The sequence below is a fragment of the Triturus cristatus genome, chromosome 6, assembly GCF_964204655.1.
Source record: "Triturus cristatus chromosome 6, aTriCri1.1, whole genome shotgun sequence".
Lineage (NCBI taxonomy): Eukaryota > Metazoa > Chordata > Amphibia > Caudata > Salamandridae > Triturus > Triturus cristatus.
Genome location: NC_140589.1, coordinates 158,290,350 through 158,302,890, shown reverse-complemented (window position 1 = coordinate 158,302,890; position 12,541 = coordinate 158,290,350). Strand labels below are relative to the sequence as shown.

General features: G+C 42.2%; 1 protein-coding gene across 1 annotated transcript in view; it reads right to left on the bottom strand.

Annotated features, from left to right (window-relative positions):
- Positions 1–5,184, bottom strand: part of C6H8orf74 (chromosome 6 C8orf74 homolog) — a 758,068-nt gene extending 752,884 nt beyond the window's left edge. Inside the window, exon 1 of the mRNA XM_085609527.1 lies at positions 5,098–5,184. Within this exon, the coding sequence (XP_085465653.1) occupies positions 5,098–5,145 (48 nt within the window). The 5' untranslated portion in view covers positions 5,146–5,184. The remainder of the gene's footprint in view (positions 1–5,097) is intronic.
- Positions 5,185–12,541: the final 7,357 nt, after the last annotated feature.

Below are 12,541 nucleotides of genomic sequence, written 5' to 3'. Positions count from 1 at the left end.
TGGACATATGTGGCACTTCCTGATATACAAGAGGAAGCGGATAGCCAAGAAAGTCTAGGAGTGACTGTGCAGGGAGTGGTTGAAGAAGACGAAGATTCTGAAATCCTGAAAGTTATCTTGTCTGATATCAGAGAAGAAACGGATGATCAGGAAGTTCTGAATACAGATTGTGAACATAAAGACAAAGACGATTCATGCATGGATTGAAATGACAAAGAGAATCGCAAGGAATTAAAACTCCGGACGAGACACAGGACCAGAAAAGAACCAAGTAGGCAGTCAGAGCCGTAGGTTTAGACGAAGGAAAATTGTTGATGAAAAGAGGCTAAGTCAAAAGACACTGATCATTACCGAAATGGCAAACAGAGAAGGTAGAAAACCTACATGTGGGTTTCTCCGAAAATGGTGTAAAATGTGATTTTGTTGTACAGGATTACTAATGCTTGTCTGGATCATATTGGCAATAATAATTTCATTTAGAATAACATTTGAAGATATAGAGAACCACACCAAGAATAGGACTAACAAGGGAAAGCTTGATGACAGTCATGTTACGAAACTGGTAGCTAGAACAGAACTTCATAAAGATAAGTCCATAAGTGATTTTTCTAATAATGTTTTTTCAAAGTTACTGTACGAGTATGTGAAAACCATGGAGGTTAGAGACTGCTACGTTTGCATGCAGTTGCCTGCATCTGTATCCGGTGTCACTCATCATCATCTTCCTTTGACATATGGGATAACTTGTAGTGTTTTAGCTAGTTTGTTTTATAGAACTGGGAAATTAGAATACTAATATACTGATGTGGATAATGTTTTCTCACAAATACCTGTAGTTCCTGAACTAAACAAGGTGATTCCTGGTAGAATCTTAGGTGCATTTTTCTTGCAAACAAGGGAATTAACTTTAGAAGAAGTGTTTAAGAATAATCTTACTTGTAGTTTGAGAAAAGAAGAGAAAGCCTTCTTGAACATGGTTGAGGAGAGGAGAGTTAAGATGCAAAGGAAAGTGTCTGGGGAAAAAATGGAAACCACAGTTTGGGATGTTTGAAATGAAAATCATTTGAAGGGAGAAACAAATCCAGCAATGGCTTTAGATTGGCCCCAGAAAGGGAAGTTGTGCGTCAGTAGAGATAATACTGTCTATGATAATTACTTTGTAGGTGCAAGTGAATGCCATGACTTATATAAAATCATGGGAGGATGGGGATTTAAAGGAGGAAATGATACGGTATTCCCTGGAATATATTACAGCTGTGGGAACAGAGCTTATTATAGGTTACCGGACCACTGGTATGGAACCTGCTACCTAGGCCTGGTCTTCCCAAAATTATTTCATGTGGAAAGGGGGAAGGATGGTTTGCATGAAATAGGTAAGCAACACGTAGAAAGAGGGAAAGTTGATCAGAAATAATAAGGGATATTTTTGGAGCGCTGATACCAGCAGTTGGAATATCTCTGAATGCCATAAAATTAGAAAATTGTCAACAGTTGTGGATCGTTTATCAACCAGCACTGCTGGAGGGTTCCTGATGTTAAATACCGAAATGGTTGCTATGAGACCTATGATTATGCAAAATCGACTTGCCCTTGACATTATATTGGCCAAAGAGGGAGGAGTCTGTGGAATGCTGAAAGTGCAACATTGTTGTACTTACATTCCTGACGAAAGTCAAAACTTAAAGAAATACATTATGAATATAACTGATTTGCATGAAGAAATTGTTCCACTGGAGGTTGAAAGTGTGTGGGAGAAACTTGGTAAAAGTTTTTCTACTATTAAGAGTTTATTAACAAAATTAGGTAGTTCTTTTGTGGGTAAAAAACTGATACCTGTGACCTTTGTGAGTATATTAGTGTTATTATTGAGACTAGGATGTGTGTGTATAAAAATAAGAAAATTAAAAAATAAGATAAAAAGAGAAATTAAGAGAAGAAAATAAGAGAAAGAGAGGTAGAAGATAAAGAATTAGAAGAATTGAAAGAAAATATGTACAAGAAAACAAGAACGAATGATATGAGAAACACTATGATGTAACCTAACAAATGCAAGGGAACTGAGTAACCATTTCCATAGAAAAGTTTGAATTTTTTTTTTGTGATTAGTGGTGATGTTAAAAATCACCAAAGGGGGGATTGATGGAGCAGGTAAAACAAAATGTTGTATACCTCCTCTATTTGCATGAAATTAATTACGTAATCATTCTAAGTATTAACTTGTACTAATTAGTTTGAAGTGAGACAACCAACCAACCCTTACACCTTAATAAACACAAGAGACGCCTACGGGCAATTGTACGCGCTGTATAAATCTCAAAAATAAATAAATAAATAAATAAATAAGATACATGTGGGACTAAAATGCTAATTGCACGGCAGAACAACTAAATTAATTAACTGTGGTACGCAAACTGACTTTAGATTGTGGTAAAATAGAGAATTGCATGATTCATGTTGCTTTTGTGATGGTTTGTGCTTTCAGCTATGCAGAATGGTGAGTATTATTGCTTTAAATGTTGCTATAAACTAAGAAAATACTAATATACATTGGGATTAGTGTGGGATTAAACATTAGAATCCTCATTTCTATATTCTAATTACTGTTATGTCTGTTTTTGCTTAAGTTGGCATTGGGGCCTGCTATGCCGCAGTACTTAAGATGGAGCTCCTGTGGTGCCGCCGTCATGTGAGCGCGATGACTACTGCGCAGAATCGGATGGCTCTGTAGATCTCCAAGTGACCTCAGCTCCTGTACTGGCGTGTCCCTTGTCAAGGATAGAAGCATGGAGGGTTGCCAAGTGATGAACGGTGTGAACTACCAAGGGGACAATGGCTTGTATTTACTTCTGAACTTTCACCTGTGAACCGAAGGATACAGGACACATTTTATGCTGTGCTATGCCAAGTCTCATGGAAAACCGTGGGACATGTGAAAAATGTAAGAAATTGCAAATTGAATTGGACTGACCAATCCGAACAGTTTCTACCCCTAAAATTGTTGCATATTGATCTGAAGTAAGCGGGAAAAGGGTATAAAGACCCTCGTCCGCCCTAGGGGGGTGGTTCACTGGGCTGATCTTCCGTGGCGTTGGGTCTACGTGGAGCTGATGAAGATTTCCATGGTTTACCTTGGGTTTCTTTGATTTCTCGGGAAGTTATTCCATCTGATGATTGGATCATTGCTGTGGGTTGAACAGTTTTGGGAGATTGTAGCAGAGACTTTGACCATTACATCTGTGTGATCGGAGGGTCACCGACGTTTGATATTTGGTCAATATAATGCAACTCGAAATCTATGCTTATGGTCTAAAGATTTGATTTCCTTCTTGAAATAAACAAATTATGTTATAATCTGTAGCGCCTAAATGCTAATGCAGAGCTAATTAATATTAAATAAGCAAAATTTGGATTAATAAGAAATGAGTTTGTAATTCTTTAAATAGGTACTGATGATTAATCAAGTGTTTCCGAGGCTTTAATTGTGTTTTAGCTGGTTCTAAATCACCATCAACCAGTCCAATTAATTGGTCCGTCGACCAAGTGGTGGAGTGCCTTGATGTTAAGGTCAGGATTCCATAGGTGCAGATGTATATAATATATATATATAATGTATATAATGTAAAGAAATGTAATCCTGATAGGTAATAAGGTACCCACATGTCCAGCGCTTTTTCTCCTGTGTACAGATTCGAGTGAGATGAGTGCGTGTTGGTGTTATGGGCCCCACCAATGAATGAATGTATGGATGAGAGGTTGTGATGACGAGTCTGTGACACAGGGGGAATATGTCAATTTGCCCTTTCCGCTCGGGCACCTTCCATGAGGACTGGCCCTTTTACTTCACGGTATGTCATATTTAGTCTGTAAGCACTATTTTCTTTAATGAGTTTCTCCTCCTGCAGGCACCACATACTTTCCTGCAACATTCAGCACGCCATGCACGGTTTCCCTTTCCAATCAGTCTGGGACAATGTTGGCCACTTCTTCTAAATTAAATAGGTCTCGCATTTACAAGAGTTTGAGCTGTAGATGATAGTGCCTTTTATTTATGTTAATTATCAAAACAGATAAATAAAAGGCATTGCCATTTACAATGACAATAGCTAAAACTCTCACAAATGCGAGACCGATAGCCTTGCAAATGCTTGTTTTTAATACATTCCCTCGATGTTCTTTCAAAAATCTACTGCTTGACTTTCCAGTTGTATAATGTTGGCATGTGTGGCCTTGGCAAAGCTGTCACCACCCTAGTTTGAAGCACCTTCATTGCTCAGTCCTGGATTTCCAATGGAAGTGTAGGCCTGCTGGGGCGTGAAGTATGCCCCTTCAGAGCAGACCCCTCCCAAACACCTTGGAGGCGGAAGGGGGGAATTCCGCCTGAGGCCAATGAATATCTGTAGGATATGGGAGACTCAGGGGCTCCTCTTCGCATTCTGCAGGGGAGGGGGCCTTCATTTTACGTTACGCCACAGAAGCCCTGCTTGAATTAGGGCCACACTGTCCAACCGCAATTATTACAAAATGGAGCCGGTAACTGGGTGTTAGGAAAACAGCGGGCGGTATTTACAAGCCCATTGCGACACCGGCAAGTCACTTTTAATATGGGAAAAAGTGACGCACCGGCTGCGCAAGGGGCTTGTAAATAAGCCTCATCATTTTTTTACTATCCAGCGAGTTCAGATAATTTTCATTTTTGCAACTGGAACTTTAAGCATAGTCCCGTCAATAAAGGCAGAGACAATGTGAAGTAAGGTCACGTGGTAACTCTACTTGACCGGGCTCTTAACGGAAGATGTAATGTGTCCCATTGTACTGTGCTTGCAGTTTATATCATCCTCGGAAACACTGCTACAACCCGTACTCTAGATCTCTTTCACGTGTAGTTTCGCGAATGTTCGTTAAAACTATTTACAAAGTGCGTGCACTCTCTACTGAAAAGGGTGCGAGGTTGAAGCATACTTTGCACTATATTAAAATACATGCTCAACATACCGCAGTGGCGTTGCGTGTCCCCGCACCCTGTAGATATTACCTCAGGGCCACGGAAGGGACATACAGAGACAATTTATCACTTCCTTCACGCCGTGAGCTGTTTACCTGGTACTTCATTACCTCCTGCACCCCTGCAGCGGTCAGTAAAGCCATGTTTGGGTAGCTGCGGCCGTTGGTAAGGGGCGTGGCTAGTGATTGACACCCGCGCGCGCAGCCTGTGATTGACAGTTTAACTCTATTGCGCAGGCTCTTGGAGTAATGCAGCATTGCCATCTACGTGCTGAGAATTATATAACCTTACATTTCAGTTGTAAAAAATACGCGTCACTGAAATTGATAATGGGTATCATGTTTGCTTTCAACAGTTCCGCACTATTGGCTGAACCCGATACTTCATGCTTCAGTAGAAGCGGATATTCAGTTGCACGTGTCACTGAAACATGTTTAGAGCACGTTTCTCCAGAAGCCAGCACTGGCCAATGCCTTCGAAGGTAACAGTAAGTACCTCACGTTTCTCTGATTAGTCAGTGGGGAAGGCAGCCTTTGCATAGGGGCAAAATGAGCCTCGCCGAGTCAGTTGCAGGTGTTGAACTTTGAAAATGAGGGGGCTGGAGGTAGTGGCACATTGCCTAAAAGGCAGCTACAGTGAAACAAAAAAACAATTAATTAGGAATGCTTGATTTAAACTCAGTATAGCAAATTATGGGATGCTTGATTTAATCTCAGTGTAGTAGGGCAGCAGAGCCTGTTCAGGGATTAATCCAGAAGAAATACCAAGTAGCGATTTCGATTCGATTTCGATTTATATACTTTATTCGATAACAAAGTATCATAAAAGTAGAACAAACAGCATAAATATAATCACAAACAATAATAAAAACATATATGCATTTAAAAAATCTTAGCAGTGCATAGCATATAAAAAGGAAAATTAAGAAACAAAAAGTTAGAACTATATATGCAAAGGGACCTATCCAATAGTAAGAAGTTGTTTCAATGAATGGTTTGGCAGTCTAAGTAATGCTTGCTTCAACCAGCTTAGATCGTAGATGCCATGCTTTCCCAAGGTATTTGGCTACCCCACAAATTACCAACATAGAAGTAGTATCCGTAATTAGGATACGAAGGGCCACTGATGACTGCCTGGTACCCAGATGGCTACAGATTGGGCTTAACCAGCGTTTTCTGGGTACCCTATATGCCTTACAGGCAAACAGGAAATGCCCTAATGACTCAGTTGGATTAGAACATCCCGGGCAAGCTGTAGAATGGGAATTCAAATTTTTCTAATTATTAGTAAAAACATTTAGGGGTAGCGTACCAAACCTCATTTTGAGGAACAAAGATCTATCCCTAGGTGAAGAAATGAAATCTAAGACCGGTTCCAACTTCGGTACTGGCTTGCAGGTCAAAAATGCATCAGTTAAGGGTCCCAGCTTTGGATTTGACAAAGCCATTATTTCAATACTTGACCAGTACAATTTTTTGATGGTATCTTTTTGCGGGGGCTGCTGCAGGAGCCATTCTTCTTTTAACCCTAGCTTAAATACCATGTCCCTCAAATTGTTCAACCATGGGATTACCCAGGATCCGTTTAAAGCAATAAGTTCGTCAAGGACTGCTGCATAGTTGCTCAGTTCTGGAGTCCTCCTGAGCCGGGCCCAGAATAATATGGGGCGGAGACCAACAATGTCTTTGATGGAACGACGACCCAACTCATAAAGTAACGGCTTGATAGGGGTGGAGGCTGGAAGACCCACTAATTCTCTCATAAATTTATGTTCTACAGAAACTAGATCAGGAACCTTTTCCGATCCCCACAGTTCGGATCCATAAGTTGCAGCGGATAGTGCTTTGCCCTCGTATACTAATAGAGCAGGGCTAATGGGCTTAGTAGAGGATAGACGATGGTCTCTAAGGATTGCTCCTGTCACTCTCTTAAAATTTAGAGACATTTTGACAATATGGGAATCCCATTTCATTTTAGAATTAATCCTAACCCCCAAATAGTCAAAGGCATCCACTTCCTCTAATGGAGTGCCATTTAAAGCGACAGTGATTTTCTTATGTTTTTTATTTCTGGTTAGTACCATCAATTTGGTCTTGGTAGTGTTGATGGTGAGACCACGAGTGTCGCAAAAGGCACTGAACCTATCAAGCAGTTTCTGAAGACCCATGGGAGTTTTAGACATGAGGAGTGTATCATCTGCAAAGAGGAGGGTAGGTGTTTTTTCCCCCGCCAGGGCAGGGGCATCCGCAGGGTCCTCCCTCAAATGGTCTGCCACCCCATTAATAAAGAGGGAGAACAGTGTCGGAGCCATCACACATCCCTGGCGGACCCCCCTCTGCACAGGAATACGGTCAGTCAACTGGCCTTCACTCCCCCATCTAATTCTAGCATAAGTACCGTCATGTAGTCTTTTGATAAGTTCCAAGAGATATTGAGGAGGCCCCATTTCCTGGAGGACTTGCCACAATTTGACCCGGGGAACAAGGTCGAAAGCGGTTTTAAGGTCAATAAAGGCCAAGTATAAAGATCCCCCGCCAATAAGGACGGTCTTCCAATATGTAGCTACAAATCTAAACACTTGGTCCATAGTACCCACTTTCTTCCTGAACCCTGCTTGTAGATGTGTGAGAACAGTACCCTCTTCAAGCCAGGTCCATATTCTCGAGTTGAGAACCCTGCCAACCACCTTTTGGATGACATCGATTAGGCTTATTGGCCTGTAGTTGGCAGGGTCCTCTCTCGCCCCCTTCTTATAAATTGTAACCACCTCGGCACCCTTCCATGAGTCAGGGACGGCATGGCCTTTTAGCAGTAAATTCATCACATTAGAGATGAGATCTGCCCATGTTATAGGGTCATGAAGAATCAAATCGCCCGGAAGGCCGTCGGGGCCCGCGGCCTTCCCTGACGCTAAACTTTTGATGGCAATCCGAACCTCCTCAGATGAAAAGAGATCTAATGGATCAGGCAGTAAAAAGGTAGAATTAAAGACTGAGCTGTCAGCCGCGGGATGGTCAGGCTCCACCTCGTTGCAATATAATTTTGAAAAGTGCACCGACCATTGCTGTTCAGTTATATTATTGGGGATATGTTCAGAGTCTCTTCTGGATAATTGAGTTATCAAAGTCCAGAAGGTATTAGAATCTTTTAAAAAGGCAGCGCTTTTTAATGCTTGCCAATGTTCCTCCTCCCAAGCCCGCTTGGCGGCTACTATAGATTTTTTATAAGCTTGCCTAGCCAACCTGTGTAGTAGGGCAGCAGAGCCTGTTCAGGGATTAATCCAGAAGAAATACCAAGTAGCTAGAAAACAAGTACTTCTTTAATTGTAGACAAAGAGAGCCCACACGAGCAAGGTCATCCGGACAGGTCAGAGAACTGCTGAAGAGTGAACCCACCAACAGCCCTCAGAACCTGCTCAGTGTTCTATGGAATCCATATGAAATAGTTGGTGCTTAAAGGTGTACCAACACAAAATCACAGATTCATGAAATGAAATGAATTAAATCCCTGTGGTAAGTGTAGAAATAACACTCGGAAGCCGTACTTCAGGTAAGTTGAGTATTTATTTTTATGTAAACTTCACCCACGACATGCAGCTTGTCTCCGGCATGAAGGTCGATCAGAAACTGACATTGCCCATCGAACCTACAGCCAGTGCACACTCCATGCACGGGCCAACATTGTTAACAATAACATTCTTTTCAAGCATTGACGTAACATTGCCATTGTAATACAAACCCACTACATCACCTCCCTCCTTATCACAAAAACACAAACGTACCAATGGCTGGGCTTTCATTCTCAAATAGCTGGCCCAACCCTCGCTTCTGGCAGCAGCCAACGAGTCCACCCATTTTCTTGTACCTCCAAAGTGTCCTTCCTACATCTAAAAATCTTGGCTTGCTCTTGTGTCACTTTCACCAACTGCCTTTTGTTCCACCACCCCTTCCCTTCCAAGAAAGCTGCACCCTTACTAACCCTGCTAGCCTGAACAGGAACGTGCTAGCCTGAACAGGACTTGAAAATATAGAGTTCCCTTTCTTAACTTTAATGGGTTTTTTGATCGTTACCCAATCGCCAAACAAAATTTCTTTGTCCCCCAAACAGTTTTTCCTTTCAAACTTTTCTTAACCTTGTCTGTAACCCCACCAGCACTAACATATTCCTTTACATTTTCTGACCTTTTCCTCCCTAACCATGAGGAAAATAAGGTTGAGTGAGCCTTTCTGCCCCTTAGCAGCTCAAAAGGAGTGACCTCAGTAGTGCAATGAGGAGACGTATTATAATTCCGCACTTTCTCCTCAAGAAACCTTCCAACATCCAAGCCGGAAGCAATTGCTGACTGAATGAATCCCTTCCTTCAGGACCTTATTGCCACATTCCACAAACCTATTGGAAGTAGGTGAATATAACACCACCTTAATGCGTTTTATATCTTGCAAGTCCAAAAATGTAGGCATCTTGTCAGACACAAAATGTATCCCATTGTCTGTAACTAAAGCACAATGAGCCCCTGCCAGCAAAAATACCTTTTTCAGAAACCCGAAAGTATTATCCGAATCAGGTCATTCCACAAATGTATAATACATCTATTTTGAATAATAATCCATAGCCAAAATTAGGTTTCTCATCTCTCCTGCCAACACATTATAAGGACCCGTGAAATCCAACCCAACCTTTTCCCAAGCTGCCCCAGGAAACTGAGTCGGATGCAAAGGTGAATGTGCTGTCTTCCAGTGTTTGTCCGACAAGAAACACTCCTCGCAACTATCCACCACATTTCTTACTTGAGAGTCAATGCCGGGCAACCAATAGTGTTGTTTAACTCTCATGCTTGTTTTAGTTACTCCCATGTGACCCTTGTGAGACACTCTTATTATGGAATTTTGCAGATCAGCTGTAGGAATGAAATTGTCCCCCCTCAATATAACATTATCCTTCACAGATAGCTCATGTGACACCTGAGCGAAATTCCTTAAGTCCCCAGACCAATTTCTCACCTTGGGCCAAATTTTAGAAGAATATTCTAGCACCTTGGTTAGCACAGCATCATTCATACTAGCCACCCTCCATTCGTTTTCTGAAATTACCGAATCCCATTATTCAATTGCAACCACCACTGGCACACATTCCACATCCCCCTCAACTAGATCTTCTTCATCATCCTTCTCCATTTGCATCCTAGACAAACAATCCACACTAAAATTCCTTCCTCCCGAAATGTGTTTAATTTCAAAATTATACTCCTGAAGTTTTGATACCAGCCTGGTCAATCTTGCTGACATATTGTTGCCAGTGACCTTGCTTAAGATAAAAGAAAGAGGCTTGTGGTCAGTGTAGATTACAGATTTGCGACTCCAAATATCCATTTAAAATTTTTGGGCCGCCCAAACACAGGCCAAAGCTTCCCGCTAGATAGCACTGTAGTGACGTTCAAACTGCTAAAGAGACCTAGAGGCAAAAGCTACTTTCTGTTCTCTGCCATTCACCTGCTGACTAAGTACAGCTCCCAAACCATTCGTGCTGGCGTCCACAGTTATGACGGAGATGCAGTCATCTCAAAAAGCGTGGAGAGCTTGAGCCGAAACAATCAATTTTTTACTCTTGTAAAAACTTCATTCAGCTCCTCCGACCACAAAAACTTTTGACCCTTCTTAAGTAATGCACGTAAAGGATCCACAATCTGAGCATAATTGACAACAAACCTGGCGTAATACTCCGCCAGCCCCAAAAAGGAGCGTAGAGTGTCTTTATCACAAGGTGCCCTTGCTTCTTTCAAAGCCCTGACAACAGAACATTGGGGTCTGATTCCGATACCGTATTTCCCAAGTATTCCAATTCGTTCACACCAAACTTGCACTTGTCCTCTCTTACAGTCATGCCACGTTCCCCCAAGACAGACAACCCTTTTTTCACCAACTTATTATGTTCCTCCAGACTTTTAGCTAATATCAAAATGTCGTCCAAGTACACCTGCACCCCTTTCATGTTCTGAAACAGTGTGTCCATCAATCTCTGAAAAACGCTGGTAGCCGATGCCAAGCTGAAGGGAAGTCTCAGGAACTTGTATGCCCCAACCGGTATTACAAAAGTAGACAGTTCCTGAGACTCCTTAGACAATTGAACCTTATGGTAAGCTGACTTTAGATTGATAAAGGAAAACCATTTGGCCCTCCTAAATTCGCTAAAAGTTTGTGGATCCTAGGAAGAGGGTGACAGTCCACCATAATGTTTTTATTTAGGCCCCTGAGGTCCCAACACAACCTAATCTCACCAATTTTTTTCGTGCGACTACAACCGGAGCAACCCATTGTGATGACTCCGTAGGTTGTATTATGCCCTGTGAACATAAATCCTCAAGCATAGACTTTAACTCACCTCTCACACTCAACGGCACGGGCGAACATTATGTACAACTGGTTCAGCCCCAGGGAACAATCTCATTTTATGCTCCACTCCTTTCACCAGACCCACCTGTTAGCTGAACATATTACGAAATTGTAAATGTAAATTGTAAATTGATACTTGTATAGCGCACTACTCACCGCAAGGGTCTCAAGGCGCTTGTACGAATACCGCTGTGGAACCCATCCTGGCTTTCCCTGTGGTGCGTCCACTCCTGGGCACCCCGAAGGTGGAGGCCAGGCATCCTTAGCGTTGTGGGGGCCATTGTGGAGATTAAGCAAGCTATTGCCCAGAGATGCAGAGTGGGACTCCATGATTGGAATGGCACCGAGGCGAGAATTATCAGGTCCGTGGAATTTATTGAGCCCAAGACCCGCCGAGGCGGGGAATTGAACCCTGGTCCCGGGCTAGACCTCTGCATCAGGGTCTGCCGCTCTAATCATTGAGCCACACTTCTCCACTTCAAATTCAGCTAACAGCTCCTTGGCATCGATCCCAGACTAGTTCACATTACACACTGACATCTCCCTTGCCCTCCTTATACCATTGTCATCCTCGTGTACCAAGTATAGACCCCTTCGTGCCAGATCTTTCCACCCAACTATGTTCTTTCCCTTGACTGCCACATACATTTTAGTACAGATTTCTCAGCCCATAACTTGTAGATTGGCCATGAAGAATCCAACCATATCAATATCCTTTTCACCAAAAGCCTTGGGAATCACGTCCGTTTTAGACAAAGTAACACCTTCACCCCATTTTTCACAAAAGGTAGAGTCACGAAGAATTGTTATGGGAGAACCAGAGTCTGCCGTGACTTTGATCTCGATTCCATTGATGGTAGCTTCACACAACGGGCCTTTCATCTCCACAAGATCATCTTTATAATCCAGAGTTAACACATTGTTGAGAGATTCGGTACATACTTCCATTTCTACATCCACACTGCCCACCTTCAGTGGTTTCTTCTGAATTTTGACTTTTTGGAAATGCCCAACCTTTTTGCAAACAGAGCAAGGTTTACCTAAAGCCGGACAACCTTGAAAATGGCTGATGTGAAATTTAGACCCACACCTATAACAAAAGTTTTGACCTTTCTTTTGAATAGGTTTCCGAGCTTTATCCTTTGGACCC